The sequence below is a fragment of the Perkinsus marinus genome (genome assembly GCF_000006405.1).
Source record: "Perkinsus marinus ATCC 50983 genomic scaffold scf_1104296971228, whole genome shotgun sequence".
In the NCBI taxonomy this organism is placed as follows: Eukaryota; Perkinsozoa; order Perkinsida; family Perkinsidae; genus Perkinsus; species Perkinsus marinus.
This window is the reverse complement of record NW_003202153.1, coordinates 251562-266910: the sequence shown is the minus strand read 5'-3', so window position 1 is coordinate 266910 and position 15349 is coordinate 251562. Positions and strand designations below refer to the sequence as shown.

The window sequence follows — 15349 nt, the reverse complement described above, 5'->3', positions numbered from 1 at the left end:
CCCTACTCCAGTACTTCTCGGCTCTTTTGAGAGTGGACATAAGTAATGAGAAATACCGTTCGCCGGGATCGATCCCTGGGCCTTTCGATTGTCGTCTGTTCGGAATACGAGCGGAGATTCGTTGTTCTTAGGCTGAATGAGAGCGAATCAATGGAGCTCGTCGGTCCCGTTGTGGCGCAGGGTCGTAAGGAGTTCATCGAGAAGTGGTTGAGCGAGGATAAGCTGACCTGCACTGAACAACTAGGGGACATGGTCAAGCCCCTGGACACAAAGCTCGCCCTGTCGGTCTTCCTCCGAGCCCAATGCCACGATAAGGTCATTGCTTGCTTCGTGGCTGCTGGTGAGTACGAGAAGGTGGTCCAGTACGTGAAGAGAGTTAACTATGCTAATGCTGATTACGGTGGGATGCTGAGGACCATCGTTGCCACTAATCCTGAGGGAGCGGTGAAGTTTGCTAAGGGTCTGCTGGACAACAACCCGCCTCTGATTGATATCAACAAGGTAGTCCGAAGGTCAGTGTGTAGGTAGGCGTATAATGATGTAGGTCGTGGACTCATTCATGGCTCTTGGGAAGCTCCAGGAGACGACGTCAGTGCTCTTGGATTACCTCAAGGATGATAAGCCTGAGCAAGGACAGCTTCAGACCAGACTGTTAGAGATGAACCTTATGCAGGCCCCTCAGGTGGGAGGAGAGCTTCGGTGACTTTGTTATCCCTGACTCCTGGCCCTATTCAGGTGGCAGAGGCTATATTCCAAATGAACATGTTGAGCCACTATGATCGTCAGCACATCGCTATGATGTGTGAGAAGGCTGGTATGTATCAGCGAGCGTTGGAGCACTACACGGACATCTCTGATATAAGGCGTTGCATGTTGCATTCACACGATATGTCTCCTGAGTTCCTCACCAACTACATTGGGAAGGTGGGAGATCCGGTTTCGAGAAAATGCAAGGTTGGGAGCGTTTGTAGGTTCTCGGCAACGGCACGGAGAATTCAAAGGGTGTGGCTTTGGAGTTGATCGAGGATATGCTGCGTTATAACAGACAACAGAACACCCAGGTTGTTGTACAAGTGGCCATCAAGTAGTACTCTCTAACTCTTCCCATTAAGTCGGGTCTTGAATATATAACTCTTATACTGTGGTGTATATGAGTAGCGCGAGTTGTGGTATGGGCTAGCATTAGGTACCACGAGCAGTTGGAAGTTAATAAGCTGGTGGCAATTTTCGAGAAGTATCAATGTTGGGAGGGAATGTTCTTTTTCTTGGGCGGGATACTGTCGAGCAGTCAAGATCCTGATGTCCACTTCAAGTAAGAAAAGCAGTATGGCGGGGCGGTATGGTAGGATCGTTGCTTCATTGTAGATATATAGAGGCAGCTGCTAAGCTGGGTCATATGCAGGAGGTTGAGAGGGTTGTTCGAGAGAGTCAATACTATGACCCTGTGAAGGTGAAGGACTTCCTTAAGGAGGCTAAACTGCAGGACCCGAGACCACTTATTTATGTCTGTGATATGCATGGCTATGTGGAGGAGCTTACTGACTACCTCTATTCAAACAACCTTATGAAGTAATGGAAGATATGTTGAGATTGGGATGGTATGAACATGAGTGAATTTGGTATCAGGTATATCGAGGTTTACGTGACCAAGGTGAATCCATTGAACTGTCCCACTGTAGTCGGGACGTTGATCGATAGAGACTGCTCTGAGGACTACATAAAGAACAGCATCCTCGGCAATGTGAGCAGCACCAGCATATGGCCATTAGCACGTCCTCGTCATTATCACCCATCAGCAGGTCCGGTCTCTGTGCCCAGTGGAACCCCTTGTAGAGACTGTCGAGAAGCGTAACAGGCTACGTCTGCTGCAGCCTTGGTTGGAAGCTCGCCTGGCTGAGGGCAATCAGGTAGGTTTATTCTCTCCTATGTGACGTGCTTGAGCCTGGGTCGTGCTACCTTGCACATTGGTGTAATGCCTCACGAAGTTATCAGTATCGCTTTGGAAGGGAGCTCGTGAGCGACTTGAATGATATCTGTTATTGGCTTCCTGATTTTCTATGTGGTTTTGATTTTTAGGAGCCATCTCTTCATAATGCTCTTGCGAAGATCTACATAGACTCCAACAAGGACCCCGAGGCTTTCCTCAAGAACGACTCTTACTACGACTCAGCCGTAGTAGGCGCCTACTGCGAGGATCGTGACCCTCATCTAGCCTACATTGCCTATAAGAGGTATGCTGTCCAACGACTGTAATGTGAGGAATGCCCTTGGTGGTCTCTTTAGAGCTTGGGGTACTTGTGATGACCAACTCCTTCGTGTCACCAACAACAACGGTCTGTTCCGTCTCCAGGCCAGGTGAGATCGCTAGTGTCACCATCTTGCATCGGTTATGCTGGGGTGTAGGTATCTAGTGGAGCGACAGAGTCCCGAGTTATGGGCTAAGGCTTTGGCTGATGATAACCAACATAGGAGGCATGTCATTGACCAGGTCGTCAGTACGGCTTTGCCGGAGAGCAAGAATGCTGATGAGGTGAGCGGCGGCGGCGTTGCATTACCTAGCTACCAAGTATTGATAGCTCTCGCTTGGGCTTAGCCATCGATCGTTGTGTGTTCGGAGTTTGCTTATTCATACTGCGATGCAGCATGTGTTTCACATAATAGGTTACTGCAGCTGTGAAGGCATTCATAGACGCCGATCTACCTAATGAGCTTATCGAGCTTTTGGAGAAGATAGTTCTGCACAACTCAGACTTCTCTGACAACAGAACGCTGCAGAACCTGTTGATCCTCACAGCGATCAAGGCGGTAGGCCGGCCATCACAGTGGAACTGATGGTTATTGAGGCTTCTCCTACGATCAGGACAAGTCTCGTGTGATGGACTATGTGCATCGTCTTGATAACTATGATGGTCCTGAGATTGCTCTCATCGCTATGGGGGATCCTTATAATCTGTAATACCCTATACGGTTCATCATCATCTGCTACTATAATTTCGGATTTAGATATGAGGAAGCCTTCGAGATCTACAAGAAGTGTGGTATGAATGCCGAGGCTATGGATACACTACTCACCAACTTGGACGATGATGAGGGTTCTGGTTTAGAGAGAGCTAAGGACTTTGCTAGCAGGGTCAACGAGCCTCAGGTAGAGGGTGCTTGTATCGGATCTCGAAGACTATCATTGCCTTGGTTTAGGTTTGGTATAAGCTGGGAGCCGCACAGCTTCGACATGGCGTGTGTGCTATGATACCCGAGGCTATCGATAGTTACATTAAGGCTGGTGATGCTACTGACTATATGGAGGTAGGGGAATTGCTGAGGACGTGGTTGTGGATGATGGTCATGGTCTGGGTGTCCTGCAGGTCATCGCAGTAGCAGAGCGTGAGGAGTGCTATAATGATCTGATCAAGTATCTCCGTATGGCTCGGACCAAGCAAAAGGACAGCTACATTGACTCGGAGTTGCTCTACTCGTTGGCCAAGTGCGATGATAGGATGGACGAACTTGAGGACTTCCTCGATGCCACTAATACTGCTAATGTAGCCTTGTTGCAGCAGAGTGTAGTATTAGCCTATGAGTCTTGTGGATAGGTCCAGAGTGTTGGGGATCGTCTCTATGGGGAACGGCTCTATAAAGCGGCTAAGGTGAGATGGAGGTTGTCGCTCATCCAGTGGTGGAATTACAATGTCCTCAGGTGCTTTTCCAGTCTATACCAAACAACGCCAAATTGGCGTCCTGTTATGTCAACTTGGGCGACTTCTCGGCCGCTATCGAGGCTGCTAAGAAGGTGATGAGGACTCCCTTGCGAGCGGTCATGATGGGAATGTGGGCTTTCAGGCGAAGAACCCCCGCACTTGGAAGGAGATCTGCTTTGCCTGTGTTGCTGCTGAGGACTTCCGCTCAGCTCAGACTGCTGGCTTGCATATCATCATCCATCCTGACCATCTAGAAGAGGTTATTGAGGTTGGTTTGTATTCCTGTGGTCTACCGCTTACGTCATTGTTACGGCAGGTATACGAGAATGCTCAACGTTTCGAGGAGTTGATGGCCTTGCTGGAACTGGGCATCACAAATTCTGATGAGGCTCACTACGGCATGTAGGAGATAGATTTGGTCGTGTGGCGGAGTTTTTCATCGGGATCTATGCTAGGTTCACCGAGCTTGGAATTTTATATGCGAAGCATAAGAAGGGTAAGTTGATGGACTTTGTCAAGAGTAACACATCTAGACTCAACATACCTAAGCTCATAAGGTGGGTCGGCGGCTTCGCTCCGCTAAGGGTTGTGATTTTTGACCTTTGTAGGGCGTGTGAGGCGAACTTCCTTTGGAAAGAGGCTGTGTATCTGTACGTATCGTATGATGAGTACGACTCAGCTGCTAACACCATCATTCAGCACAGCCCTACGGCGTGGTCACAGGTAACAGGTTCGGGCGGAGTTGTAGTCGGACACTGTGTCTTGGCAGGATTTATTCCAATCGGTGATGAGTAAGGTCTCCAACTCCGAGATCTACTACAGGGCTATCAACTTCTACCTCGACGAGCATCCTCTACTATTGAGCGACGTAGGGGAGTGGTTACCAGAGTATTGATTTAGTGACACTCTGTGGCTCAGTTGCTGGTCGCGATCCAGGCCAAGTTGGATCACGCTCGTGTGGTCCAGCATGTCCGTAAGGCAGGCCATTTGCCCTTGATACAGGACTACATGGCCGCAGTACAGCCCAATGCCAATATACCCCAGGTACGGCTCTCTCTTTGGAGAGGAGTTCATTTTTGTCCTCCTTAGGTCAATGAAGCGTTGAATGAATTGTTGGTAGAGGAGGAAGATGTGGACAGTCTTCGCAGCTCCATCGAGCACTACGATAACTTCGACCAGATCGCCCTCGCCCAGAAGTAGGAAGTCGTACTGTTGACTTTGGTCGTATCGTTCTGGTCGTCAGGTTGGAGAATCATCACCTCATTCAAATGCGCCGAATCGCCTCTACTTTGTACAACCAGAACGGGAGGTGAATCGACCTAGTTATTCTGATCCCTATCATAACTTGGCATTGACAGGTTTAAGCAAAGCATTGAGCTTTCGAAGAAGGACGGTATGTTCACTGACGCTATGGAGTCTGCCAGAGAGAGCGGCAGCCGAGACCTCGCTGAGGGCCTCTTGCGGTAGGCAGTTACCATCATTTTTCTATGGCAGACAGTCCGTTCTTTCTTAGCTACTTCGCAACCTCCGAAGATGTACCATGTGGCCGTGAGTGCTTCTCGGCGTGTCTGTACACCTGTTATGAGTTGCTGAGGCCTGATGTAGTGATGGAGCTAGCTTGGAAGAAGGGCTACATGGACTTTGCTATGCCGTAAGTCACCCACCGATTTAAGTGATTCAGCCGTCTATTGTAGGTATATGATTCAGTTGATGAGGGATTATTCCAACAGGATCGAGTCTCTTGAAAAGAAGTAGGTTATCGATTGTTTAGATCATTGACGGAGATCTCTGACCGCAGGACGGAATCGTTGGCTGAAGACAAGAAGTCAGCTCCTAACGATTTCGTGGAGTCCAATCCTCTTGGTCTTGGCGGGCCTGGTGGTCACTTGGCATTGATGGGCCCAGGGTGAGTGCTAGCATAACATGTATGAGTCGAAAGTGTCCCTCCTTGTCAGCGGTGCTACCCCGTCATCATCCCCCCAGCTTGGCGGTGTGATTCAGGGAAATTTCGGTGGGATCCCGAGCTCGATGGGCGCTATGGGAGCGAGCGGCAATATTACGCCTCCCACTTTCCCGCCTCGCCAACCCTCGTCGACGTCGAATCTTGGAAACTTCCAGCCCCCTACTTTCCGATGAAAGTTAAAGTGTACACACCCGGAACTGTGTAGTTCTAGTTATGGTGTAGTGTTGAGGAAGTAGACTATTTTCCATTCGCAACACCGTTCCATGTTGAGTTTGTCCGAGTGTGATGAGGTTTAAGGATATGCAGACGAAACCATTCTAGACATAAGTTTCGATCGGTAAATTTCTGGATACAAAATTGGGTATACTACCTCGCAGCTTGCAAGGATTGGGGCGTGGTTGCTGATTCTGTATGAATCTCTCCGCGCTGTGTTGTCGAGGAATGGAATTTAATCAAAACACGATTCTGTCTATTCCGACAGGCAAGTCAGAATGGTGCCTAATCGTCGGCACGAACACTCAACAGGACGAACAACTTGGCGCACGCCCAAAAATAAAATAAAAAAAACCTCGCTCGCCCTAAATTCCTCTTAATGCCCGGGTGTCATTTCAATCACGGTTCAAGTCCTGAAATAAGATACAAGTCCGCATTAAGGTCCGCCTCGCCCAGGCCCTGGGTCCCAGAGCCTCTAGGTAACAGGGCCACAAAATCTACTTGCCTCCACTGGAGTCATGTGTAACCGACGTTCAGCACTAGTTGAAGTTGAAGTCACTCCACACTACCCCACCACACGAACTCTCTCTCAACATGAACACATCAGAGTTCGGACGGAAACACAAACCACAATGCACTTTCACGCTACATATCGATCTCCACGAGAAAAATTCATAGTCGACTCGATACTATCGAGCCAATCAAGGCCTCAATCGAATTCAAGACTTCCCTAATCTCCCTACGTTTGCATTCACCTTCGGGGAAAGATCTCCGACACACCGTTCCTCGCGCAACGAGTTGCATGACGATGCAGTCGCTCTTCGTCGTACTCGGCAAAGTACCATATGCTTGACAAGCCGTCTCTAGGGGGATTCAGTGCAGCCTCAGTTGCCCAAGCTAGGACGAGCAATCCACCGTTATGCTTCTCGACGTTCTCTTGCTGACATGGTACTGCGGTCACTGTAGTATAGCGTGGATACAACTGTCTTACTATCTCCAACACCTTGGCTGGAATGTAGCTGCCTCCGTGAACAGGGTCGAGGTAATACACTTCTGAGTCCCCAGCAGCAGACTCGTTATCCTGCAGCAGCAGACCGAAGTAGTTGTCGACATAAACAGGCTGCACGTTCACCCCTCTTCTTCGCGCAGGGTATCTATGGTACCATAGGCATTCTACCTCGGCCACACGGAGAGGAGGGCATCGTGAGACGTACTCACTCACGCGAGACAACATAGCCATCCAGGCATCAATATCTTCGTCGGAGGTCATCATTGCGTGTATGCAAGAATAACCACTGCGTCATCGGCAGTCACCCGACATTGAAGCACCTCATCGCACAGTCAGGATTGCTGCACCTCTGCATCTGAGCGTAATTCTGGCACTTCCAGCGATTCAATTTAGCGAGATAGACAGCCCCTGGCTACACCTCAGGTTTCGCCTTTGGCCGCATGCTAGCTCATGACGCACACGACATCTACACCCGGGGTTCACAACCTGCAGCCTCACAAAGCCCGCATCAATTACGTGATCCGACTGGGCGCGAATCGCGCGATGGTTCAGTGTTGGGGGAGGTCTGCTTGGTCGACCATGCACGTGGTCGGTACCTTGTGTGTGGCTCCCATGCCTATAGTCTCAATAATCCTTCGCGACGACCGGAGCATACTTCCTACTGGCGATGCGTGGGCTACAAAAAGGGTCTCGGTTGCGGTGGTCGTGCAAAAGTCGTGGGCGCTCTACACGGGCCAGTGGCCGACTTATGGGTCGAGGCCACACCGGCGGAAAAGCATACATGCACTGCAACTGGATTGGGCAAGATTCTTCTCGATAAGATGTGTCGCAAGGCTCAGGAACTCCGCCTCAATCAACCGGCTTGGGACGCTTTCCGAGATCTAGTGCCCGACTGTAGTGACGCCCAGCTGCAGCAACTGCCAACCAAGAGCGGAGTTTACCAGAAGTTGAACAAGGAAAAGCGGCGAGCTCTTGCGTTGCCCAATCCCCCACGGAGTCTCACGGGCTTCGCGCTCCCGCCGGAGTTCTGCAGTACCAAGGTAGGCGGCGAAGCGGTCGACATGTTGCTGTGGGATTCTGGAAGCACAGACGATGAGCGAGTTTTGATTTTCTGGGACCAGTGCACTCTCCGACGTTTACTTTCGAATAACAATGTACTACATATTTGCCTTGACGGCACATTTTCCGTCTGTCCACTGCGTTTCGCGGTGCAAGTAACTGTACTAGTGCAACATGCCTGTGGTAGATTCCTTCCAATCTTTTACTGTGTTGCTCCGAACCGCAGTGTACTTACTTATACTAAGATCCTACAGCGTGTTGTTCCGAAACTCGGTGGCCCTTCGCGAGTTGCCAGTACTATGAGTGACATGGAGCCCGCCCTACTATCAGCGATTAGGACTGTGCTTCCGTTGTCGTCTATAACCGTATGCTATTTCCACTGGACCCAAGCTGTATTCCGTAAATTTCGTCGTGTGTTCCCTTTCATGTGCTACGGTAATGATCACAAGGACCCGAAAGTGCGAGAAGCGTATGAAACGTTCTACACTGTGGCCTGTGTTCCTTTCTTGCCCGTCTCGCTCACCGCTGTTGCATTCGAGGCTGCTATTGGAGGCTTGCCGCGACGTGAGCGGAATATTCTATCGGGATATCTCCACCGAAAGTACGGATTGGGGAAGCAGGTCGGCCCAGCCGTCTTGAACCTGCGGGCGAGGGTTATGTCCTCTAGAGGGAGGACGAATAACGCACAGGAAGGGTTCCACATGGGATGGGGTCGGAGGTTCGCGAAGACCTCCCGTCCCCACCTGTGGGTCTGGGTGGATGCGGTAAGGCGGATCATCAGCGAAGTATATGCTGACGCTGTCATGTATGATCGCGGTGACGCATGGTATCGGAAGCCTGAATACGTTGCGCTTGACGCCAGGCTGCAAATTCTTTGCGGCCGTCCGGTTGACGAACCTGATCTCCATGAATGGTTCAAGCTCGCCCGTGGAGTCGTCAGGGGAGCAGTCAAGCACGCTACTCAGTGCAATAACGACGATGTCGACATCAACTCCGATGACGATGATGATGATGATGGTAGTGCAGAGCAGGAGTTCAGCTACGGTGACGATATGAAGCCTAGCCAGAACAGCTCCACTCAAGTTGGAGGCGATCATTCTTCGCACTGCCCGGGGAAGCGTCAGCGGGTGGATATTACCAGTCAGGATGTGACACTTGAGTCCCGCGCACCGGTGTCCCCTGATGACGAACCTCCTCAGCCTTCTGTATATTCTGATGCTGGTCTATCCTCTTCAATCGTGGACTTGTTTCACAAGACTGCTAACCACCGTTCCCAACCATCACCAAGCGCATCGACCGGTAAGGTTGAAGCTGCATCCCAAGGATCGGTGCCTCAGCGGCCGAAGCCGAACTCTCAGTGTTCGGCGGAGGAACCCAATGCATCAACAGAGGAGCTCGATGGATCGCCTGAGTGTAGGCCATCGTCCTCAACCGCGTCGCCTAACTGGTTGGTGCATGATACTCTACTTGGCGAGTTCCGTCTCACTGTGCTGGATCGTCACGACTTAGCTTCACCTTGTACCGAAATTTCCGACATGGCTGTTGGTACCTGGATGGCCCTACTGTGTACTAGGTGCTTATGTTTGCTGCAGTTTCCTCCGATAACTCCAGCATCATTAGAGGTTATGAAAACACAGCTTGAGGGCATTCCGAAAGCTCCTAGCCTCAGCAATGCACCCTTGATCATCCAACCCTTATACGACTATGGAGCTAAGCATTTTGCCCTCGCTGTCAGGAATCACGAGGGACTAGTGCTATATCTCGATAGCGCACTGGGTATGAACGCGATTCCTGGACCTATGCGTGAAGTGATGACCGCTATCTTCGGCAAAGGTACAAAGTGCGTATGTTTGCGCACACAACAGCAGACACCCGGATCTGCAAACTGCGGCCTCTTCACATTGGCGTGGGCGACAGAGTACGCCCTCCAACGAGCGACTGTCGATCCGGAGAAGGCCACTTACGATGAGGAAAAAATGCGGGATCATGCGGTTCGTTGTCTGCAGGAGAAGAGATTAAAGCCATTCCCACGAAAACGCGGAAGGCCCGGCAAAAACAACCGTCTTCAGGGCCGGATGGATATCGAGCTGTAGGCTGGAAGTGTCAATCATACAGTTTCTTCACAGTTTCGTGTGTGTTATTATGAATGTGGATGTTTCTGAGCGTGAACGTCTTCTGTTGCGTTTTTCTGCCAATGTTCGTCCAACTCAGTGTTCGTCCATTCGAGATGTTCGTCCATAGGACTTTATCGATTGTGTGGGCGTGCGCTAACATGTTCGTCCCTTTGATTGTTCGTCCATCTGATTCACAACCGTCAGAATTTGACACATGGAATGTGTAATGTTATTTATACGAAATGGACAACTCAGACGGACGAACTGCTCGCGAGTTTTCATAGGTTAATTAAAGCAACTTCCGATATAGTCTAGCTGGTTAGGATACCTGGCTTTCACCCAGGCGACCCGGGTTCGAGTCCCGGTATCGGAATAACTTTTCGCTTAATTTCTTGTCGCCTTGCGAGCTTTTCGAATCGGATGACTCCGTATCGTTTGGTGCGGCCAATTCCGAGTCAGTTCCCAGCATCTGGTTCTATTCGATTGAGAAAGCGCACACTCCTCGGATACAACTAGCATCATCATACACATCGCACAGCGATACTCCAAGTTCAGCTCGCCTACCAAGCGATGCAACGCAAATGGCGGTGACGTTGTCCGAATCAAGTCCACTCGATATGTGATGAGCGATTATGATGATTACCAAGCTTTTGTGATGATTATATTGACACCTGTTTCACTCGAAGAGACTTGTCCGAGCGTAAAGGCACTTTTCAAGTGAATGACGGAATAATATATATACCTCTAGAATGCACTCGAGAGAGCATAGAAATCAAAACCTCGCATCACAGATCCCTTGAATATGATCTCCAAAGTCCAATGAAATTATATGACTGACCACGCAACACAAGCCAGGAATCCCTCTTGCAAGCTGAGTTTGCTGCCACGCCCAAGTTCCTTGGAACCAATGGTATCCGCATCAAAGCTGCTTAGATGATACCGATCCTGTTACCCACATCAAGGGCATCGAAGTCATCAGCCAACTTGACGTAAGCCTTCTTGAGACCATCGTGACGCACCAAGGTGTTCACCTTCTTGCACTTGATGTCGTAGAGAGACTCAACGGCATCACGGATCTGCTGCTTGGTGGCCTAAAACAATTGCCTATTTGCCAAGAACTATTTCATAAACCCAAGTTGATATTACCTGAATGTCGCAAAGGAAGACCAAAGTGTTGAGGTCCTCAATGTGCTTCATGGCCCACTCGGAGGTCATAGGGGAGCGGATGATACGGTACTTGTCCATCTTAGTCAAGGTGGGGGTAGCGGAACGGGGATACCTAAATGATGAATAACAATCATTGACTCGGTGGTACGAGGATCCAATACTAGCAGCATAGTTATTACTTAGGAGCCTTAGGAGTCTGACGAGTCTTAGGCCTGAAGAAGGTAGTGTTCTTCCTGACCTTGCGGGTCTTGACCTGCACACCCTTGGTGAGGGCGGCACCGGTCTTAGACGCCTTCGATTTAGCGTCAGTAGTAGGGGCCATCAAGGTAGTTCTGGTTGGGCAGCAACAAGCTAGATGAACACGATCATCATCATCACATCGGTACCAAGACCACAATATATTTCCCAACCTCCGAAGAAGAGACGGTACATAGGTCTAACGCACCCATCGGCGCGGTCTACGTCATCACGACTTACAGATCCTCATGCACACTGTGAGAAACGACAACCACCGATCACTCACTCACCACTCCTCTAGCATCCAATCCCTCCTGCGCACGCTGAGGAGCCGCTTACCGCAAGGATTAGGGTCTGCGCCACGATATCGATCAAATCCACAGCGACTTTTGACAGTAGCGCACGCCAAGTTGATCGATTCGGCTCTTGATTCAGAGCCGATAGAGCATGTGGAGGACTACGACATTGCTAGGGTTTCACTCTGTATTCCTTGTACTAAATGGTGAAGAAGTCCATCAAGAAGGAACGTCGGAAAATATTAGCCCAGACGCAGGAGAAGTGCCTCCAACGTAATGATGTGGGAGGATTTCACTAAGGCAATTCATTTTCACAATACTCGAAAGCCATTACAATAGTCCTGTTAATACTGTACGACATCATCTGTAGCAAAGGACAGTTCTACCAGTGCGTGAGATCAACATATTTGCGCAAGCTTGCCAGAGGCCTCTCGAGAGGTTGTTTTGCTGAGATCTCTTGTAGGCCTTGAAAGCTCATACGAGGGATATCTTATCTAAAGACACTCAGTTCATAGCCATTGCCAAAATCACAGAGGCTACAGTAAATGAGCAGTTTGTTATCGCACTGCTGGAAGCATATGCTAGTGAACTAACCGCTCGGATCTTCATCCACAACGACATCATCGTTGGCTCCATAGAGAAATAGGCTCAGAAGTGTCCTCATTTGAGCTCTATTTACATTTACGCATGGTCGGATCGCTTCGCTCAATGATATGCAGAAATGAAATTCTCATTCGCATAGACCGTCGTGGTTCTCTAGTGCTTTGGATGGCGTAGGTCATAAGACGGGTAATGTGGAGAAGATACCGGAGGGGGATGTACATATACCTAACAAGTGGAAACGACAAGAGCTCGTAGGGGTGATGCTGGCTAAATGTGAAGGAAATGTGGTATGACAGGTTGGACGGCAATATCGGGAGAAGAAGAAGGTCAAGCGGGAGACTAGGAAGCAAAGACAGGAGGCTAGAGCCAGAGGAGAGGAGGTAGTAGTAGCATTAGGAAGGTAGTCGATGATAGGACCAACTGGACAGGTGGACGTACCTGTTACCACTACTATCGAGATGATGAGGGAGGCCGACGTCACTATGCTACCTCCTGAGGGCGATGATGAGGTTAAAGCTGATGAGAGGATGGATGAATTCAGGTACTTCAGTGATGTCTAATATCCGGTCATAAGCGGTATATATTTATAGACCTTTGCCCTTTATTGACGCCTCCATGGCATACTACATTATTATCATCATATTTATAAATAGTTGTATCCCTTCAATGGAGTTTCACCGCCCTAGTGATATGAAAAACACCAGTGAAAAACATATTTCGCGACTACTTCATACCGCAAATATCGCGTTTTTCACCGAGCTTTATGCCACTTCACCTAAAACGGGTGAAACTCCAGTGATATACCAAATAGTTTACAATATTTTAATGGTTGTCAAGGGAGTTTCACCCGTTTGACGTGGCGAAATACTCCATGTAGGGCGTATCAGCTCATGCTTCCGCGACCGACTACGCAATTGTTTTCAGCGAAGTGAATTGTGTAATATGTTTTTCAGCAATGTTTTTCATGTCACGGGTGAAACTCCAATGTTATAACATTGTAATAAGCAATTTTAAAATAACGATCGCTAATAGGTTCTACTCGATTGAAAGTTTGTTATCGTCAACATCTACCGTAATCTGTTATCGATACGATTATCGACATCATATTATCATTTTTATATTACTAATTATTACCCATATGGAACAGTATCTCGCCAAAGGTATGATGCCCTCCTGCTGCTATTGGCACATAGCTTACTAGCTTTCAGCTAGTGAAGACACATAGCCCTAGCACACTGAGGGCATCGGGCGATGACTAGTCGTTCGGTTGGGCATGTTAGGACTGCCTATCTCGGAGGGTATAGGTTGATGCCTTTTCAGACACACCTTCCCGACGCCCCCTCCCACCAGCGAGGTCCTGCCCCCACCAGCAGCAGCAACAGTCCTGTCCACGCCGAGTACGGTAGCTACCTCGGTGGAAGGGGAGGAGGAGGAGGAGGAGGAGGAGAGGGAGTCTGTAGAGCCCAAGATAATGCTCACTACCTCCATGGCTGTAATATGGAAAAATAGCGGGTGTGGGAATCGAACTTGGGACCTTCCTGATGGGGGCGAGCATTCTATACGTTGTCAGTATCCCTCCGAGCGATCATACGGTCTCATCAAAGAGCTGGTGGAAGTGGTGCCGGGCCTGCAGTACTTCCGGAAAAAGCATTTTCCTATCACCAAAATTTGCGACTTTGCCAACAACAGAGGATTCACAGCAGTCGTGGTAAGCTGGGGCGGACTTCCTCACTCACCAAATCTGACCGCCTCTATGCGTGGAAGGACGGCTTAGGGGAAACTCGCGTTAAGGCTTGTACGGACTAAAAGTGTCGCTACTACAGGAGGTCTCAGGTTGGTCATTCGCACCTGCTACTAGCTGAATTATAGTGCAATCTGTGGTCTCGAATGGCGGTATTGACATGGACAGTTTAGATATGCTCATTAATTGTATGTGTAGGTATTATCGGAGGATAGGAAGCACGAGCCATCCTCGCTTCATATCACCAGTCTACCTGAAGGCCCTACTAGTTATTGGAGGCTAACTAGTTTGGAACTGGGAGCAGATATGAAGCATGGAGCTACATGTAATAGGTCCGGCGGGTATAGTGGGATGTCACTGAAGGTGTATTCAGGTAACCCGGATGACCGTCCTGAACTGCTGTTGAATGGTTTTGGTACGAGGCTTGGTCACAGAGTAGGAAGGCAAATTGGAAGCCTTTTTGGTAGGCATATCTCCTCGTACCTTACTAAAGATAAGGGCATCTTGTTGGTGGTGGTGAATGGTCGTTCCCAGTTGGTGTAGTGAATTGTCCAACGAGACGTTAACCTCCTGAATAGTTACCCGAAAATTCACGTTAAGTCGCTACGTATCTTCTTAGTAGTGGCTATCATCGTTATATCATAATTTACAGTATCGGATTTGCTCGTCCATATATGTTCGATCAGCTGGCTTTGATCAGGTGCTATCCAGCCGGACTTCAAGGGCCGAAGAGTAGTCGCATTCCACAACCAACGGGACTTCGTATTCTTCCGCCACTACCGGTAGTAGTTGATAATTTCGTGGCGCGCGGTCAACAATATATCAGCACTTAGTCGTGATATCTCAGGTACGTCTTCCGAGATCTCGAGAGTACCGACAAGGATGATCGATGTGCCTTGCAAGAAATAGGTCCCCGGTTCACGCTCAAGCTGAGGTCATTGCAGCTAGGCCTGTTCGCCAAACGTAATGGGGAGGATGAGTTCGAGCGCATCAATGAATATACAGTAACTATGTAGCGGATAAGTTTGATATAGACGCCTCTTCCTACGATGGTCGAGTTTATCTGATGCCAATGGAGGTTGTTCGTGTGTGCATCCTTCCTCCATTAGGTACGGGGGAGTATGAGTATGTATGGAGACCCGACTCTCAGGTCAGCCGGAAGGTCTTTGCTCTATAGTTCTCCTCATCACATTACCAACGTTTCTTTTCTGCGCACTTAAGGAGTTATCGTGTTAAATGTAGTGGAAAGTTG

The 15349-nt window shown here is 49.3% G+C and overlaps 4 protein-coding genes and 1 non-coding gene across 5 annotated transcripts in view; 4 read left to right on the top strand and 1 right to left on the bottom strand.

Annotated features, from left to right (window-relative positions):
* Pmar_PMAR020293 (clathrin heavy chain, putative) overlaps positions 1-5605 on the top strand; it is a gene marked incomplete at both ends in the record, with an annotated part of 7614 nt that extends 2009 nt beyond the window's left edge. Inside the window, 31 exons of the mRNA XM_002767071.1 lie at positions 1-42; positions 132-501; positions 545-682; positions 736-924; positions 993-1084; positions 1187-1312; positions 1366-1569; positions 1627-1741; positions 1800-1907; positions 2077-2231; positions 2284-2355; positions 2404-2530; positions 2662-2805; positions 2861-2952; positions 3004-3145; positions 3196-3303; positions 3363-3539; positions 3591-3644; positions 3695-3787; positions 3838-3963; positions 4012-4097; positions 4151-4252; positions 4304-4418; positions 4465-4563; positions 4614-4739; positions 4785-4891; positions 4939-5004; positions 5054-5158; positions 5209-5346; positions 5390-5446; positions 5494-5605. The exon at positions 1-42 is cut by the window's left edge and continues 4 nt beyond it. Of these exons, the coding sequence (XP_002767117.1) occupies positions 1-42; positions 132-501; positions 545-682; positions 736-924; positions 993-1084; positions 1187-1312; positions 1366-1569; positions 1627-1741; positions 1800-1907; positions 2077-2231; positions 2284-2355; positions 2404-2530; positions 2662-2805; positions 2861-2952; positions 3004-3145; positions 3196-3303; positions 3363-3539; positions 3591-3644; positions 3695-3787; positions 3838-3963; positions 4012-4097; positions 4151-4252; positions 4304-4418; positions 4465-4563; positions 4614-4739; positions 4785-4891; positions 4939-5004; positions 5054-5158; positions 5209-5346; positions 5390-5446; positions 5494-5605 (3787 nt within the window). The remainder of the gene's footprint in view (positions 43-131; positions 502-544; positions 683-735; positions 925-992; positions 1085-1186; positions 1313-1365; positions 1570-1626; positions 1742-1799; positions 1908-2076; positions 2232-2283; positions 2356-2403; positions 2531-2661; positions 2806-2860; positions 2953-3003; positions 3146-3195; positions 3304-3362; positions 3540-3590; positions 3645-3694; positions 3788-3837; positions 3964-4011; positions 4098-4150; positions 4253-4303; positions 4419-4464; positions 4564-4613; positions 4740-4784; positions 4892-4938; positions 5005-5053; positions 5159-5208; positions 5347-5389; positions 5447-5493) is intronic.
* Positions 5606-8364: 2759 nt separating this feature from the next.
* Pmar_PMAR020292 (hypothetical protein) lies at positions 8365-10032 on the top strand (the record flags this gene model as incomplete). Its single annotated transcript, XM_002767070.1, has 1 exon — positions 8365-10032. The coding sequence occupies one exon, from the start codon at positions 8365-8367 to the stop codon at positions 10030-10032; it is 1668 nt and encodes a 555-aa protein (XP_002767116.1).
* Positions 10033-10353: 321 nt separating this feature from the next.
* On the top strand, positions 10354-10426 carry Pmar_PMAR020291. The gene has a single exon. It is a non-coding gene; the product is annotated as a tRNA-Glu (tRNA).
* Positions 10427-10912: 486 nt separating this feature from the next.
* On the bottom strand, positions 10913-11577 carry Pmar_PMAR020290 (60S ribosomal protein L23a, putative). Its single transcript, XM_002767069.1, has 3 exons — positions 11400-11577; positions 11200-11332; positions 10913-11144 (listed from the first exon to the last, which is right to left on the bottom strand). Exons 1-3 carry the CDS (start codon positions 11540-11542, stop codon positions 10983-10985), a joined length of 438 nt encoding a protein of 145 aa, XP_002767115.1. The 5' UTR covers positions 11543-11577; the 3' UTR covers positions 10913-10982.
* Positions 11578-11956: 379 nt separating this feature from the next.
* Positions 11957-15311, top strand: Pmar_PMAR020289 (IMP4 U3 small nucleolar ribonucleoprotein, putative; the record flags this gene model as incomplete). The annotated part of the gene is made up of 12 exons (XM_002767068.1): positions 11957-12034; positions 12217-12337; positions 12531-12607; positions 12653-12736; positions 12785-12897; positions 13677-13848; positions 13927-14064; positions 14296-14422; positions 14471-14560; positions 14798-14879; positions 14945-15060; positions 15207-15311. The coding sequence occupies 12 exons, from the start codon at positions 11957-11959 to the stop codon at positions 15272-15274; spliced, it is 1266 nt and encodes a 421-aa protein (XP_002767114.1). The 3' UTR covers positions 15275-15311.
* Positions 15312-15349: the final 38 nt, after the last annotated feature.